Below are 18,980 nucleotides of genomic sequence, written 5' to 3'. Positions count from 1 at the left end.
TCAAACAAATTATGAACTTTCCTCATCAATGATCCCGGAATAATTTGGAGTTGCTAGTTCATGCTGGAGGCTCAAATATTTATTTTTATTGAATACGAAATTTTTATTTATTTTCTTGCTGAATTGTCCTTCAGCAATATAATAAATATAATTTATTTAATAAAATATAATTTTATTCCATCCCTTCATATTTAATCTGATCTCATTCAAAATGTCAATGTTGATTCTTCTATTTCTTCCCCCCTTCTGGAGGCTCAAATATTTATTTTTATTGAATACGAAATTTTTATTTATTTTCTTGCTGAATTGTCCTTCAGCTATAAAGCTTGAATTGTCCTTCTCCATTCGTGAAAAAGATTTTTAAAAATACCAGCTGATCTTTTCACCAATCATAGATTGTAGGCCTACACTGCGACGTTGCAATATCGTAGCCGGGGCCTTGTATTAGAGGTGCCTATGATTCTACTTAAGTAATAGAAAACATAAACAGATTCATGAGAAACATGGCTACCTAATATTTTAAATACACACAAATTCTCACTAAGAACAGCTGATGATCTATGTTTTTTTCTATGATAGACCCAATATAATATTCTTCGTTATTCATTCAGTTCTTCATTTTGCTGAGGCAGGTAGAAAATGTTGCACCAATAGCCTGTGACATGGGACTTTTGCACTTGAAGGTGCCACTGAAATGAATCGCTCCATAGTCATAGCAATCAATGATCGAGTCATTGTTGCAATCCTGAAACATGTCAATGAAAGAAAATGTTATCACTGATTTTTTTCGGAAATAAACCATTTGAAATGGTGTTACAGAAAATGTTTTTTTAAATTCTACCATAGCCACCTCTAATACAAGGCCGCGGCCTACGATATTGCAACGTCGCAGCGTAGGCCTAGAATCTAATACATGATTGGTGAAAAAGATTTTTAAAAATACCAGCTGATCTTTTTCACCAATCATAGATTGTAGGCCTACACTGCGACGTTGCAATATCGTAGGCCGGGGCCTTGTATTAGAGGTGCCTATGATTCTACTTAAGTAATAGAAAACATAAACAGATTCATGAGAAACATGGCTACCTAATATTTTCATCAATCTATCCGTTCCATCGAAGGGAGAAATAGAAGAACTCAGCCCTTACTAGTAAGTTTATGAAACTAAAAGTTTATATGTCACATCGAAATAATTTTTCCATGGAAAAGTTGATGACTCAATTGGCTGAACGGTTTAATCAGTTTACTATAATCAGATTTTTGAGCTATATCCTAAGCTTGTTTCCGCAGCTTAAATGTGTATCTTCTGCAACTTCTCTTTCCCTCCTTATGCAAATCTAGTCTCAATCCTAGGCTATATTTTGACGCTAGTGAAAATAATGAAGTCCTTAATTATAATGATCAAAACAGTTGTCTTTCTTGAATAAATCAGAAATCAGAATCTCACATTGTCGGAAAGTCTCCAACAATTATTCATTTTTTCATCAGAATAAAGATAGAATAAAAAATAAGGGGAAACTTTGAAAAAATGAAATTTTGAATATTATTTCGAGCTTTAAATATTGAAGTGAGTTGAGATCTTAGTTTGTCCTGAACTAAATTCACTTTAAATACAGTAGGACCTGGTACCATTCGTAAAATCAAATATTCGGATAGTCCGAGTTTTCGCAAAAGACGGGGAATTCAGGATAAAACTTCATTGAATATACACAGTAGTATTATTTACTATAATAAGTAAATAAATATTATTTACAAATAATAAAGTGTTAACTGTATTAACCACTTTACTGTATTAATTAGACTTTGCTAGAACAGTTCTAGCGCTTTTTAAATATATATTTCAAATTCGCAGAAATTTCGTGTAATTCAAATTAGATTCTAATTTAGATATATATCTTTTTTAGAAAGCGATATAGATAATTGAATTTTGGATGAATTGAGTTATACTGTAAAAGTAAATTATTTGTTACCTTTATATTATTCTAAATCATTTCACATGTACTCACGTGAGGATGAGTGTCCATGTACTTTTTTATAGTTAGTCGAGCACATTCGAAGTCGTTGGCACATCTCTCAAAAGCTGCAACAATTTGAAAGGTCAGGCTCTCTCCATCAATTTTCATGAAAAAAATTTAGTTTTAATTGATTTTCCCTACAGTTACCTTGAAAAGTGACCTTTCCTGCACTGATTACAGAACGCAAAGAATCACTTTTCCGCTCTAGTGTGCAAAGTATTACTTTGTGTACTCTTAATACTTTGCGTATTATCTTGCAGTCATCCCAATCAGCTGTTGACATTGTTGGCGTGTATTTTAAATGTAAATTTGTTCTATCTATATTTTTTCTGATTTTCAAATAAATAAAAATGAGAACTCATTAAATTATACATTTTGAATATTATTAATTAATCATTATTTCAAATAAGATTTTTTTCATTCATAGATTAATTGGTTGAAAAATTATTCAGAAATTAAGATTACTCAAAATTATTCAAATTTTCAAATTAATTGGATTAATTTAATTTCTAATTTGAATGAATTATTAATTTTCAATTGGATTATCAAGTTTAAAAAAATTAATGTTGTTATTAATAACAAAATTATACAGACAAACATTTGATGGATTTCAGCCATCATTTTACTCATAATTAACCACTTCTCATATTCAATGGTAACTGTAGGAAAAATTTAATATGAAATACGTGCGCAAAGTTCCTCTGCTGCACTCAAGAAACCATTCTGCCCTCGCCTACGGCTCGTGCGTAAACGTTTCTTCCGGTGCAGCAAACTGTCACTTTGCGCACTAGTTGCACAAATATTTTCGTACAATTTTGTTCCATCATCACGATTGTTTGAGCGCAATCCTACCCAACTAGATCTGCTCCATCAATGAACTGTCAAAGAATCATTTTTACTCAAGACAATGATACAGGCTCTCAAATCTTCCCCCCCCCCCTGACTGGAGAACTTGCTCAAAAGGCCGCTATTATTCTGTCAGCTGCTCCATTAAAATCTCTGATTGGAATCTATTAACAATATTCAATGTGACTTGATTTCCTCTCAATATCACTTGATTTTTCCCCCTCTTGATCATTGATTCTTTTCATAGCATACATGAGAGTTAAAAGGAAAGGGCGCACTTCTTTCTCCCTTCCCCTCCTTCCCATAAATAAGGCACCCTCACAAAAATGTCGTATACCATTTCCTAATGTGTAATCTTTCCTCCGTCTTTCAAACTCATCTGATTGGAAAATCAGTGTCCCAAGAAGTTGTAGAGGGAAACACTTTGAATCACAAAACTATTTCTACTTTTTACTTTCCTTGCCCTATTACCATAGGTAAGGAAAGTATTGCTTTCCGAAAAAAATTAAGGTACCCCAATTTCTAAATTTCTATACGTTTCAAGGTCCCCTGAGTCCAAAAAAGTGGTTTTTGGGTATTGGTCTGTATGTGTGTGTGTGTGTGGTGTGTGTGTGTGTGTGTGTGTGTGTGTGTGTGTGTGTGTGTGTGTGTTGTGTGTGTGTGTATATGAGTGTATGTGCGTCTGTGTACACGATATCTCATCTCCCAATTAACGGAATGACTTGAAATTTGGAACTTAAGGTCCTTACACTATAAGGATCCGACACGAACAATTTCGATCAAACGCAATTCAAAATGGCGGCTAAAATGGAGAAAATGTTGTCGAAAATAGTGTTTTTCGCGATTTTCTCAAAAACGGCTCCAACGATTTTGATTAAATTCATACCTAGAATAGTCAGTGATAAGTTCTATCAATTGACACAAGTCCTATATCTGTAAAAATTTCAGGAGCTCCGCCCCATCTATGCAAAGTTCGATTTTAGATTCCCAATTATCAGGCTTCAGATACAATTTAAACAAAAAATTTCGAGTGGAAAAGATTGAGCATAAAAATCTCTACAATTAATGTTCAGTAGTATTTTCACCTAAAATTGAAAATAAGCTCGAAATTAGGAAAAATAAGATTATTGCAAACTGTTGGCAACTGTTGATTCTATTATATCATTCACTATGAAGAAATAGCAGACTTTGTGTGTCTGCAGCGCTATTGTCCTGTCACCAGCTGGATCTTAGAAAAGTAGACTTGAGATGCGCGGGAACACTAGCGTCAGTTGATCAATTTTCATAACGGCAAGGAAAGTTCTGTGAGTGTACCACAGCAGATTTTTGTATTTCCTCTAGATATACAATTTTTTTCTAACAATATTATATTTCACTTTTGAGAGTACCTAGTTAAGAAGTTGATATTATGGTAATCATTCATATTGAATAAAAATCTGGTGTGGCGCACTCACACAACTTTCCTTGCGTAATGAAAATTGATCACCTGACGCTAGTGTTCCCGCGCATCTCAAGTCTACTATTCAAAGATTTGAGCCAGCTGGTGACAGGACAATAACGCTGGAGACACACGAGGTCTGCTATCTCTTCATAGTGAATCATTTAATAGAATCAACAGTTGTTGCTAACAGTTTGCAATTGGATAATCACATTTTCTCGAATTTCGAGCTTATTTTTGATTTTAGGTGAAAATGTTTCAATTCCAAAAGTTTCCATCTGATCTTGAGATAGAGGGAATTTCTGTATGTGGACAAGGGGGTGAATCTTTTGAGAAAAGTTTTTTAATCCATCGGGAGTAATGAGCCAGTAATCCCATGAGTCGTTTCATTTCTTTAGCATTTCTTGGGGGTGGAAAGTTCATGAGTGGTGCAAGGCGTTCTGGGTCAGGTTTAATTTCTCCATGTTTTATCTCATACCCAAGGAACTTCAATGATTTTTTGAAAATTTACATTTTTCTTCATTTATAGTCAAGCCATACAATTCAATTACTTGTTGAAATTTCTTAAGATTTCTGTCATGTTCTTCTTGATCTGAACCGCAAATGACAACATCATCCAAATAGGCAAAGCAGTCGTTCAAATTCTCTCTTTCTATAAGTCCGTTTATTGTACGTTGGAAGGCAGCTACTCCATTGGTTACTCCGAATGGTATTCGTTTGAACTGATAAAGTTTTCGGCCTACTTCAAAGGCAGTGTACATTAATTGTAGAGATTCTCATGCTCAATCTTTTCCACTAAAGATTTTTTGTATAAATTGTATCTGAAGCCTGATAATTGAGAATCTAAAATCAAACTTTGCATGGATGGGGCGGAGCTCCTGAAATTTTTACAGATATGAGACTTGTGGCAGTTGATAGAGCTTATCGATGACTATGCTAGGTACCAAATCGTTGGAGCCGTTTTCGAGAAAATCGCGAAAACCCTGTTTTTGACAACATTTTCGCCATTTCAGCCGCCATCTTGAATCGCATTTGATCGAAATTGTTCGTGTCGGATCCTTATATTGTAAGGACCTTACCTACGTTCTAAATTTAAGTCCACTTTTTGGACTCAGAGGACCTTGAAACGTATAGAAATTTAGAAATTGGGGTACCTTAATTTTTTTCGGAAAGCAATACTTCCCTTACCTACCTATGGTAATAGGGCAAGGAAAGTAAAAAGACTAAGAAATTGTCAAAAACCACAGATTTTATTTTATGTTAGAAAGACCGGTTTCGGTTGTTACACCATTGTCAATGTCATTGACAATAAAATCTGTGGTTTTTGACAATTTCCTAGTCTATTCATTCAATATAATTGACCGAGCGAAGTGAGGTCTAAGATTCAAGTTGACAGTTTGGCATTTCTCTTAATATTTAAATGTTTGAATGTTTAAATGTTTATATGTTGCGCATTTACGACGAAACGCGGTAATAGATTTTCATGAAATTTGACAGGTATGTTCCTTTTTTAATTGCGCGTCGACGCATATACAAAGTTTTTGGAAATTTTGCATTTCATGGATAACATAAAAGGAAAAAGGAGCCCCCTTCATACGCCAATATCGGAGTAAAAATCAGACTATAGTATTATTCATCATAAATCAGCTGACAAGTGATTACACAGATGTGTGGAGAAGTCAGTCTATTACTGTATTTGTATGGGGTCTATAGTTTCAACCTTAATTAAAGAGGTATGCATCTTTAAGCTGGGTTTACACCAAAGTTATTAACAAAATTTTAATAACCTAATCCTTATAGATTCTATTAGATTGAACGGAAGTTGACAAACACACATCTTCATTATGTGTATGATAAGTTATGTTCAATCTAATATAATCTATAAGGATTGAGTTATTAACATGTTAATAACTTTGGTCTAATCGCAGCTTTAAGGTCTTTGGTTTCAATATTTTGTTTTGCAGTCATGATATTATTATGCGTGCCCATTAGTATCAATATTCTCACATTTGAAAAAACCAATTTAATAGGTGATTACAAATGATCATAAATCAGCTGACAAGTGATTACACAGATGTGTGGAGAAGCCAGTCTATTGCTGTATTTCCATAAGGTCTATAGTTTCAATCAGGTACTTGTGGAAGAGAATACCTACTGCGTGAGGTCTACTGTTCACAGAACTACTAGTATTTTATGTGTCATCTTACCTCCGTCTGACTCTACATCATCGAACAGTACAGTCGGGTGTCCGGCATCCTTCCAATTGGCGCGATCAATGGAGAATCGTCCACAAATGTCTCCCTTGCATTTGCTGTTAGCTGCCGTACAATTGATGGTCTCACAAATGCAGTTCAAACACTCATCCGTGAAAGGCTTCTTGGTGAGATTTGCACCTGAAAATTCCAAAACTAAAGCTGGATTCCCAAAGTGAGTATATTATTCCCATGAACTCTAATGGTGTCATTCACACTTAGGCTAGCTTCACACGCTTTCGGTTTGATTCGGCTCGGTACGTTTTCGGTTCGGTTCGGTTCGTTACCGAAAACGAATGAGGCTTTCATAAATGTCAGGTTTTAATTCGTATGGTTCCAATTAGGTATTTTCTTCTCAAACACAGCTGTGTCTGGATTTTCACAGTTCATGCTTGTATATTTAAATATAACAGCTTGTGTTAAATTGTGATATGTTATTTCTTGAACAACAAAATTTTAAAATTAATTAAAAATTGTGAATTATTTGAATAGTTTCTTTTTAATTTTGTTAATTTTTGATGTTCAGAGAGATGATTTTTTGAATTGAAAATTTGTTCTTGTTTTCACACATGGTATATAAACTTCATCTCTTCTCTCCATTGATGAAATCATGTAATATTCGTGGAAAAATAAAAAAAATAATTAAGGAATAAAAATTCTCCCTGAGTTTCAATTTATATCTTTCATATTTTTTAGCAAACTATTCATTGAGAAAGAAAATGTTCCTGTGAACTAACAGAAATGAATTGACCATATGATTTTGACTTGGAAAATTTTGAAACAGATAATCACGATATCAGTTTAAAATAAAAACAAAAAAGGCAAGCGTGTGTAAAAGAATTTGTTTTTTCCCGTTTCCCTAGCAACGAATTCGAATATGATGAAACCTATTCGTGTCGAGGGGGCGTTCGGTGCTATGCGGTTGCTATTCGGTACCGAATTCAAACCGAATCATCGTTCCACACTTATCGGAATTTGCCGAAAACGAATCGAAAACGAAACGAACCGAAAGTGTGTGAAAGTAGCGTCTCGCCAGCAACGAATTGAAACTTGTTGAAATTTCTTAAGATTTCTGTCATGTTCTTCTTGATCTGAACCGCAAATGACAACATCATCCAATAGGCAAAGCAGTCGTTCAAATTCTCTCTTTCTATAAGTCCGTTTATTGTACGTTGGAAGGCAGCTACTCCATTGGTTACTCCGAATGGTATTCGTTTGAACTGATAAAGTTTTCGGCCTACTTCAAAGGCAGTGTACATTAATTGTAGAGATTCTCATGCTCAATCTTTTCCACTAAAGATTTTTTGTATAAATTGTATCTGAAGCCTGATAATTGAGAATCTAAAATCAAACTTTGCATGGATGGGGCGGAGCTCCTGAAATTTTTACAGATATGAGACTTGTGGCAGTTGATAGAGCTTATCGATGACTATGCTAGGTACCAAATCGTTGGAGCCGTTTTCGAGAAAATCGCGAAAACCCTGTTTTTGACAACATTTTCGCCATTTCAGCCGCCATCTTGAATCGCATTTGATCGAAATTGTTCGTGTCGGATCCTTATATTGTAAGGACCTTACCTACGTTCTAAATTTAAGGTCCACTTTTTGGACTCAGAGGACCTTGAAACGTATAGAAATTTAGAAATTGGTGTACCTTAATTTTTTTCGGAAAGCAATACTTTCCTTACCTATGGTAATAGGGCAAGGAAAGTAAAAAGACTAAGAAATTGTCAAAAACCACAGATTTTATTTATGTTAGAAAGACCGGTTTCGGTTGTTACACCATTGTCAATGTCAGCATTGACAATAAAATCTGTGGTTTTTGACAATTTCCTAGTCTATTCATTCAATATAATTGACCGAGCGAAGTGAGGTCTAAGATTCAAGTTGACAGTTTGGCATTTCTCTTAATATTTAAATGTTTGAATGTTTAAATGTTTAATTGTTGAGCATTTACGACGAAACGCGGTTATAGATTTTCATGAAATTTGACAGGTATGTTCCTTTTTTAATTGCGCGTCGACGCATATACAAAGTTTTTGGAAATTTTGCATTTCATGGATAACATAAAAGGAAAAAGGAGCCCCTTCATACGCCAATATCGGAGTAAAAATCAGACTATAGTATTATTCATCATAAATCAGCTGACAAGTGATTACACAGATGTGTGGAGAAGTCAGTCTATTACTGTATTTGTATGGGGTCTATAGTTTCAACCTTAATTAAAGAGGTATGCATCTTTAAGCTGGGTTTACACCAAAGTTATTAACAAAATTTTAATAACCTAATCCTTATAGATTCTATTAGATTGAACGGAAGTTGACAAACACACATCTTCATATGTGTATGATAAGTTATGTTCAATCTAATATAATCTATAAGGATTGAGTTATTAACATGTTAATAACTTTGGTCTAATCGCAGCTTTAAGGTCTTTGGTTTCAATATTTTGTTTTGCAGTCATGATATTATTATGCGTGCCCATTAGTATCAATATTCTCACATTTGAAAAAACCATTTAATAGGTGATTACAAATGATCATAAATCAGCTGACAAGTGATTACACAGATGTGTGGAGAAGCCAGTCTATTGCTGTATTTCCATAAGGTCTATAGTTTCAATCAGGTACTTGTGGAAGAGAATACCTACTGCGTGAGGTCTACTGTTCACAGAACTACTAGTATTTTATGTGTGATCCTACCTCCGTCTGACTCTACATCATCGAACAGTACAGTCGGGTGTCGGCATCCTTCCAATTGGCGCGATCAATGGAGAATCGTCCACAAATGTCTCCCTTGCATTTGCTGTTAGCTGCCGTACAATTGATGGTCTCACAAATGCAGTTCAAACACTCATCCGTGAAAGGCTTCTTGGTGAGATTTGCACCTGAAAATTCCAAAACTAAAGCTGGATTCCCAAAGTGAGAATATTATTCCCATGAACTCTAATGGTGTCATTCACACTTAGGCTAGCTTCACACGCTTTCGGTTTGATTCGGCTCGGTACGTTTTCGGTTCGGTTCGGTTCGTTACCGAAAACGAATGAGGCTTTCATAAATGTCAGGTTTTAATTCGTATGGTTCCAATTAGGTATTTTCTTCTCAAACACAGCTGTGTCTGGATTTTCACAGTTCATGCTTGTATATTTAAATATAACAGCTTGTGTTAAATTGTGATATGTTATTTCTTGAACAACAAAATTTTAAAATTAATTAAAAATTGTGAATTATTTGAATAGTTTCTTTTTAATTTTGTTAATTTTTGATGTTCAGAGAGATGATTTTTTGAATTGAAAATTTGTTCTTGTTTTCACACATGGTATATAAACTTCATCTCTTCTCTCCATTGATGAAATCATGTAATATTCGTGGAAAAATAAAAAAATAGAATAAAAATTCTCCCTGAGTTTCAATTTATATCTTTCATATTTTTTAGCAAACTATTCATTGAGAAAGAAATGTTCCTGTGAACTAACAGAAATGAATTGACCATATGATTTTGACTTGGAAAATTTTGAAACAGATAATCACGATATCAGTTTAAAATAAAAACAAAAAAGGCAAGCGTGTGTAAAAGACTTTGTTTTTTCCCGTTTCCCTTGCAACGAATTCGAATATGATGAAACCTATTCGTGTCGAGGGGGCGTTCGGTGCAATGCGGTTGCTATTCGGTACCGAATTCAAACCGAATCATCGTTCCACACTTATCGGAATTTGCCGAAAACGAATTGAAAACGAAACGAACCGAAAGTGTGTGAAAGTAGCGTCTCGCCAGCAACGAATTGAAACCTGATGGAATTTATTAGTGTCAAGTGGGCGTTCGGTTCTATGCGGTTCCTATTCGGTACCGAATTCAAACCGAATTACCGTTCCACACTTATCGGAATTTGCCGAAAACGAATTGAAAACGAAACGAACCGAAAGTGTGTGAAAGTAGCGTCTCGCCAGCAACGAATTGAAACCTGATGAAATTTATTAGTGTCAAGTGGGCGTTCGGTTCTATGCGGTTTCTATTCGGTACCGAATTCAACCGAATTACCGTTTCACACTTATCGGAATTTGCCGAAAACGAAACGAACCGAATGAATGTGAAACTATAGCCTTACTCGGCCGGAGGGAGTGAAAATAGTCCAATTAGAACTCATGGTAATTATATTTCCACTGTGCCGGTCAAGTTCACTAATACTGATATGTGTGAATCCAGCTTTATAAAGTGAAACAATTTACTACTGACTACATTTTTGTCAAGGTCAACAAACTATAACGGTGAACTTGGAAAGTTATATCATGTTGGACTTAAACTGAATCTTCGAAAAACTTTAATTTCTCAGTTTTGGATAGAACTAAGTTAGTAATGGAGCTTATTGACTGCTTGATTACCCTCTGTAGAAATTGTGATTTGAAAAAAATGTCTAGTTATATGAAAGAAAACGTTGGATTAATGATGTAAGCCTGACACTTGATAAAATATTATATTGTTGAACCCATTTGTAACGATAATGTGAGGATTTTCCCAAGTATTTATTTATTTATTAGGTTGGCACAAACAATACAATGATCGGAGAAGAAAAAACAGACAGAAAAAAGTAGAGATTAATTTGTTACATAGAGGTAAACTCAGTACAAAGTAAAAGTAAATTCGTATGGCTTTTGTTGGTGGGGAGTCCCTTGCGGGAAGGTCCCACCGCCTGAATATATAATTTAAGCCGTCAATGGGCCTTACGACTGTCATACTTCAGCCGGGACCGACAGTTTAACGTGCCCATCCGATAACACGGGAGTGATCTGGTTAAAAAACTTTTGGTATTGAGAGGGTTTGAACCCGGGATCTCTATGCTGCTACGCAGGCACTCTATCCACTAGACCACGGATCACCCCAGTGAAATTAATCGTCAAAATTCGTAACGTGGTGGATGTCGTTATACAGAGGCTCGACCGAAGTAGAAATATAGACCTATTGAATTACTAAAATTCTACAATATATTCTGATACAGGACACAGAGTATTTTATATTGATAATACAGTACATTACCAACACCGGTAAACGAACTTTGCAATCAAGTTTTTTATATTTTGGAAAACGATAAAAGGAGTTCTCATTGAGAATGGTTCTACTACTCGGTGGCAGTATTTAGTAATAACATTTAGAAAGTTTTATTATTATATTTTCTATAGCCAATTTGAAAAATAAGAAGCATACTCCACTCTTGCCTTGCAATATGCCTGGATATGGACTCACTGTTTCATCTTTTTACTTTCCTTGCCCTATTACCATAGGTAATTTGGAAAGTATTGCTTTCCAAAAAATATTAAGGTACCCTAATTTCAAGTTTTCTATTCGTTTCAAGGTCCCCTGAGTCCAAAAACATGATTTTTGGGTGTTGGTCTGTGTGTGTGTGTGTGTGTGTGTGTGTGTGTGTGTGTGTGTGTGTGTGTGTGTGTGTGTGTGTGTGTGTGTGTGTGTGTGTGTGTGTGTGTGTGTGTGTATGTGTGTGTATGTCTATGAACACGATAACTCCATTCTTAATTAACCGATTAACTTGAAATTTTGAACTTAAGGTCCTTATACCATAAGGATCCGAAAATAAGAAAGTCAATAAAATTCAATTCAAGATGGCGGAAAAAATGGCGAATAATTACTAAAAAAACCATGTTTTTCACGTTTTTCTCGAAAACGGCTCTAACGATTCTCTTCAAATTACCATGGATAGCTATTTATAAGCCCTATCAACTGACATGAGTCTCATTTCTCGGAAAATTCCAGGAGCTCTGTAATATTCTTTAGGAAAATGGCTATTCATAAGCCCTATCAACTGACATGAGTCTCATTTTTGGGAAAATTGCAGGAGCTCCGTAATATTATCGAGAAAAATGGCAGATAATTACTAAAAACCCATGTTTTTCACGATTTTCTCAAAAATTACTTGACCGTTTTTTTTTCAAATTCATACCCTGTATAGTTATTTACCAGCTCTATCAACTGGCATGAGTCTTTTTCCTGGGAAACTAATGGGGGGTCCACCCCATCCTTGAGAAATGGACTTTGTAACCTCTTTATAGTGCATGAGGTAGGTTGGTAGAGAAGTTTATAAAAAGAACACAGTCATAGTCTAGATATTTCATCTGTAGAACAGCTGTTTTGACGACTTTTGAAAAAATCATCGAATTTCACAATTTACACAAAGGAAAAAGTACTCTGAAAACAATTATATATACACATATAAGGTAGTCTGATCGTAGTTGCAAATATTTTGCCGTCAATCGTCATTATGTTATTCCCCTAAATTATTCTCGTCTAAAAATGAGGCTTATAGTTCAAGCAAGCACAGTACAGAGCAAGGAAAGTTGTGTGAGTGTACCACACCAGATTTTTCTGTTATGTGCTTCTTCACGATCACTTCTTGAATACGGTTTTCCAGCTACGTATATTATATAATTATTTACATTTACACTATTTTATAACAACACTAATAGGCCTACATTGCAATGTTCAATGTGATCACACAAATGAGCATACAACAAAGAACTCAGAACGTACAAGAATAACAGCTTCGGTAGAATTTTGATTTAAGCGGTTTCGTGAATATTATTTTTTAATTATGAACTTGAACAAGTAGTTTATATTGACTAATAATCAAACTCAGCATTGACCTATATAGTTAGGTCCACGTTATAATGGCAGTGTTTGATTATCAATGGTGTTGCTATCCTTGTCTATCATTCAACAAAGCAGATAGCGCTATCTCTTTCTTGCTTTTCTCTGTTGCCAGATTGTCTTTTAACAATGAAGAATTCAGAATTAATTAACAAAATATTTCATCTTAATTATGAAATTATTGAAAAATATAATTTTTTGCTTAGTAAAATATAATTAATTATTTTAAAAGAGAAGAATGAACAGTTAATATTTCATCAATAAACCCGTATCAGCTACCGTCTATAGAAAGCATTGACAAGATCGGCAACGTTGTTCTCCTATATTTCTCCACTGCCATTATAACGTGGACCTCACTATATTTTTTCTTATTTTTACCTCTACTATCATGTATTGATTCATTTTACCATAACATTAAGAATCACTCTGTACAGGGTGAACTTTTTGAAAAAAAGCTCTTATAAACATATATCCATAAACGCTTCATTAGCGAGCTATACAGAGTGAAAGATTTCGCCCGAATTCAGTTCCTCTGGTGAAATACACCGATGCTGAATTGTTTGGGTACTTGTTTTTGAAAAACTTATGCTGGATTCATATTGAAAAATATCTGAAAAATTGAATAAAACTAGTCTGGAAGCTGTAGAGTAAGTAGTTTTTGAGAAAAAAGTTGAAATATTATGCAAAAAATCTAAGTAGAAAAACACAGACTTCTAATTTTGATGCCCAATAACTTTCTTTACCAGTTATCTTTCATGACCAGTAAGCAAATAATTTTTTGCAATAAAAATTGTAGAGAATTTAATTCTGAAAAGAATTATGTAAGCTGTGTAAATTAAATTTAAATAAAATGTATTCTTATGTAGTACATTACACCACAAAAATTTGCTGTTTTATGAGCTCATAGAGGTTATAGATACAATTTTTATATTCAATCACATCAAACAAAACACGATACCTTATAAATAGAAATATAAATCTGAGTACCCTTTTTAAATTATTTCTTCGCGACATTTTTCGGCTACTAATGCCATTATCAAGTGATTGGACAAAAGGGTACCCTTTTTGTTTTTTAAACATGTCGTGACGAAATAATTTAAAAAGGGTACTCAGATTCATAATTTTATTTATATTCAGAAGCAGCCCTAAAGAAAAAAATACACGATACCTTACTATAATAATTATTGTACTATGTTTTCAAAAAATGTCTTCACTAAAGCACCCATTACATCTATAGATGGTTAATATCACACTTTCAAATACGATAGTAATATAGGCTACTTAATGATATATATATGATATATATAAAAGCGAAATGGCACTCACTGACTGACTCACTCACTCATTCACTCACTCACTCACTCACTCACTCACTCGCATAACTAAAAATCTACCGGACCAAAAACGTTCAAATTTGGTAGGTATGTTCAGTTGGCCCTTTAGAGGCGCACTAAGAAATCTTTTGGCAATATTTTAACTCTAAGGGTTATTTTTAAGGGTTTAAAGTTCGTCTTTTATCATGTATATTCTTCTTCTCCCAATCTCTTAATTATAATTGAAATTTCCATATCATATGTTACTATAGAACTATAACCTAGATAGAGTACCTCTTCGAAACAGTTGTTAAGTAGCAACTAAATTAATAATTTTGTCAGGTTGGCATTAAGTTGAGTTTACTTTGTTAGGTTGGCACCAAGTTGAAGATTTAAATGCATTTATCGCGGAAAAATTTATTGGGCACTGCTACTTCAATCCTGGGAATATTATATTATTAGCCGTCAGGCTCGCTTCGCTCGCCATATCCGTTTAGCCAGACGTCTAGTCTGGACCCCCGACTGGATTGTCCTAACATATGATAAAAATGCTCAAATGAAAAATGCAGGCGAGCGAAGCGAGCCTGCTGATCTCATTCTTGGACGATCCAGTCGGGGGTCCAGGGGGCGGAGCCCCCTGGCTAGACGGATACGGCGAGCGAAGCGAGCCTGACGGCTAGTATGATATAATCATAGGTTGTAGCCGAAATCTTTCATTCTGTATAGCTCGCTAATGAAGCGTTTATGGATATATTATGTTTATAAGAACTTTTTTTCTTATTTTTAGCTCTACTATCACGTATTGAATTATTTTATCATAATTAAGAATCACTCTGTATATCGGAAACAACTCACGAGAATCAGTAAATAGATGGAAATAAATTGGAAGTTGCATTTTGTTCAAATGCTAATTAATGAATAATTATTATTAAACGAAAATCCCAATCTATCTTGCTGTTTACCCTTTTGTCAATATTTGCAGTAGCAGAAGTCTTCGAGGTGATTTACAGCATTTAATTGGGATTTTCGTTTAGATCAGTAAATATTAGAATGTGATAAAAACATGAGTAGGCTATTGTAAATTTTCTTGCCAGATGGCTAATAGTACAGTAACTATATTACCCACAGTATGGCCATTGACTGTCACGCTTCTGATTGGTTAGCTCGGTCACATGGTACAAATCCGCCATTAAGATTCCAAACAAACTTTCAAGTCCTATCTTATAGCATTAGAAATTTGGAACTTATCACTTCTTTAACCGATTGAAATAGTATATTTCGCACCTAGGGCCGAAAATGAGACTTTTCTGGCTCGAAATCGGTTTTCAAGTCCGAGGCCGTAGGCCGAGGACTAGAAAAGATTGAGAGCCGGAAAAACATTTTTGCCCATGGTGAGAACGTAATTTTTCGCCACACAGAAAAATAAACAATATATATATGAGAATAATAATTATTCTCATTGTCTATTATAAGCACTTCCGAAAGCAAAAGTGGAAGGTCATAGCTCTAGCAAATCTGAATATCAAGAAATTGTCCAAGTATTTTTATTTTTTATTCTGATTTGTCTAAATAACCTAAAAGATTATGTTCAATTATGTAAAAGGTTGAGTTTATACTTTTTATTCTTCCAAATGACAATAAGATGATATTATTATAAATATGCTTTAATTATTGAATGATAAACACAAATAATGAAAAGTTTTTGATCAGCTGGTTTATCACACTTGAAAAAATTTTTGATCAGCTGGTTTATCACACTTGAAAAAGTTTTTGATCAGCTGTTTTAGCTCACTTGAAATTCGGCCAATCTGATGTGATCTGAATCTGAATGTCAATGGAAGTTAAGGTTAGAAGTTCTATTCTTCTATGAAAATCGAATTATTTGAATAGTTTATAATATATATCTTATCCTTTAATATAGGCAATAAAGAAAATTTTAAAACACTAATAAAGCTTGAAACATTAATTTTCCTTGCTCCGGACTTATCGTAGACCACTTCTAGAGCTTTCACGGACAACTTATTGAGAACCAGTGATCTAGATAAATATGCAGAAAGATAAATTTCAATTTTATTGTATTTCCTCATACAATTCATTGGATCGAACTTCAAATAATCCAATTTCAAAATACTTTTTGCGGCTCAATTAAATAAAACATTTTATGAAATTTTTAACCGTGATTAAGTGCTGATTAAGTAGTATATGTCTTGACTTCTATTATTGATTCTCTTCAGTACTGAGTACCCTATCCATAACATGTTCAATAATTGGTCAATAGTTATTATTGATATAATATGGATTTAGAGTTGCATTACCACGAGCTTAAGATTTGAAATATTACTAAATATGAATAATAATGGTAATGTGTTTTCTTTTTCAATTGCTTACATGTTTATTAAAATCATTAAGTAGAACTATGGCTAGAACAATTGGATTTTCCACAGTATATATCCAATGTTGTGTTTAAAATATTTTCGTCAGACTTATTAGCTGTCAACTAATAAAAGAAAATATTTGAATGTTATGGAATCTATTGTGATGAGAATTCCATCATATTTCCACAAATAGATATGAGAACTTCATTATTCTTTGTCAATGGAACAAAATTAATACAATATCATGACATATTTTAAAAAATTTTTGGAGATTCAGCTTTCAGGTTACGTTACCTACCTTTCATTTTTACTCGCTATTATCTACGAATTACTATTTCAAGTTCAAAAACTATATTGAGAATATAGAAAGAACATTAGAGAAATTATATCGAAGTTAATATTTACAAAAATATGCTTCAATAAGTAAAGGCAAGCGATTTTACTTATAATCGCCTATAAGCTCCATTGTAAAATTCAAATATTTGGAATCTTCATGGCGGCGACGGGGAAAAAATTCCAATGGCCATACTGTAGGTAATATAGTTACTGTAGCTAATAGGAAGAGAGGGAGCTACATTTCCATGTATCAATAATAATCAGACACTATAGTGTACAATACAGGCAGTATGCCTTATGGTAAATAGCATGCTTCCCATTCAACGAATGCTGACAGATTTTAGTGAAACACACACTTATCGTTTCAGCTTCCATGCGCGATACATCGTTAGCCCACTGACATTGAACTACTACTGAAACCAAAAATACGGAAACCAACAGTAATTTATGTATTTCCATCTTGGTTCGAGTAAAACACTGCTTAAAATGCACACAAAACCACTCAACAGAAGTTGGATTCGAACTGTGTAGCAGTGTTGGACGTTCAAAGTTCTTCTGTTAAATAAAAAACATTGATTACTTATCGCCAATACCAGTTTTTGCAACAACTGCTTGTGTATTCGATCGTTTTTTCTGATGTAAGAGGATTGAATACAGTGATAAATGAAACGTGTGAAAATAAAGAATGACTGTATATCATGAATGCATGTAATGGCAAGGAAATGTATGCATCTATTGTGATATTATCTATCCTCCTAAATCAATTTGATATTATCTGTCTTATCTGGTGATATTTTTCAAAGTTTTTCGATTTGTATACTCTCAAGCTATCAAAATTAAAAAGTTTTCTCAGGAAAACATTTTTTTTCGATCATTACTTTTCGAGATATGAGCGCCTAAAGTTTAAATTTTTGTGCCAGAAAATTTCAAGTTCGGTGAATGTGATATTTATTAATATCTTTAGCATCCTTTTTTATTCTCCTCTCTTGTATTTTAGCCTTCTCTGTTTGTATGAGCACAGGTGGACGTTCATATTATATTAAATAGCAACGTTTTAAGTTGTATACACCACTTAGGGCTGGTTTCCGAGCTCTGGATTTAGCTAAGAGCTGGAGTCAGAAAATTGGTTTCCCGAAACGGGACGAAGTCGTAATTTTTATAGCAATCTTTATTTTCTCATTCCTATAATATCATTGGAAACGTTTCTCCTTGACGAGATTAAACATTCCTAAATAGTTCAAAATAGCTGAAACTTTACACTATTTTCTCTTTATTTTATTTTGTGTTTATTTCTAGTTTTTCGAAATTTAATTCAAACGTGACTATGACTACGATTACGCCCCGTTTCGAATAGCCAATTTCCTGACTCCAGCTTTTTGAGGCTGTGCAAAGGCAAAAATATACTTTCTACTCGTGATATTTTTCCAAGTTTTTCGATTTGTATATCATCAAGCTATCAAAATGAAAAAGTTTTCAAAGAAAATCATTTTTTTTCTGATCATTACTTTTTGAGATATGAACGCCTAAAGTTTAAGGATAGATTCTTCATGATATTGTTGATCTAGTAAAACAAAAATTTTCTGAAAATATCAATTTTAAAAAGTTATTCAATTTACTAAAAATAACTTTTAGCTGAGTTATTCAATTTACTAAAAATAACTTTTAGCTGAGTTATTTTTGGTGAATTGAATAACTTTTTCAAAAATTGATATTTTCAGAAAATTTTTGTTTTACTAGATAAACAATATCATG

The 18,980-nt window shown here is 33.7% G+C and overlaps 1 protein-coding gene across 1 annotated transcript; it reads right to left on the bottom strand.

Moving 5' to 3' along the window:
- Nucleotides 1-521: 521 nt before the first annotated feature.
- Nucleotides 522-17,779, bottom strand: LOC111044609 (lysozyme 2). Its single transcript, XM_039428972.1, has 4 exons — nt 17,585-17,779; nt 6,507-6,692; nt 2,007-2,080; nt 522-745 (listed from the first exon to the last, which is right to left on the bottom strand). Exons 1-4 carry the CDS (start codon nt 17,685-17,687, stop codon nt 608-610), a joined length of 501 nt encoding a protein of 166 aa, XP_039284906.1. The 5' UTR covers nt 17,688-17,779; the 3' UTR covers nt 522-607.
- Nucleotides 17,780-18,980: the final 1,201 nt, after the last annotated feature.

The sequence above is a fragment of the Nilaparvata lugens genome, chromosome 1 (genome assembly GCF_014356525.2).
Source record: "Nilaparvata lugens isolate BPH chromosome 1, ASM1435652v1, whole genome shotgun sequence".
Taxonomy (NCBI): domain Eukaryota; kingdom Metazoa; phylum Arthropoda; class Insecta; order Hemiptera; family Delphacidae; genus Nilaparvata; species Nilaparvata lugens.
Note: the sequence above shows the minus strand (reverse complement) of the source record. Positions and strands in the feature narration are given on the sequence as shown.

Coding starts and splice junctions, on each gene's coding strand:
- LOC111044609 (XM_039428972.1), bottom strand. CDS start 17,687: ATGGAAATACATAAATTACTGTTGGTTTCCGTATTTTTGGTTTCAGTA. Junction 6,693..17,584: donor CATGGAAGCTGAAACGATAA/GTGTGTGTTTCA, acceptor TGGAATTTTCAG/GTGCAAATCTCACCAAGAAG. Junction 2,081..6,506: donor TGATGTAGAGTCAGACGGAG/GTAAGATGACAC, acceptor AAATTGTTGCAG/CTTTTGAGAGATGTGCCAAC.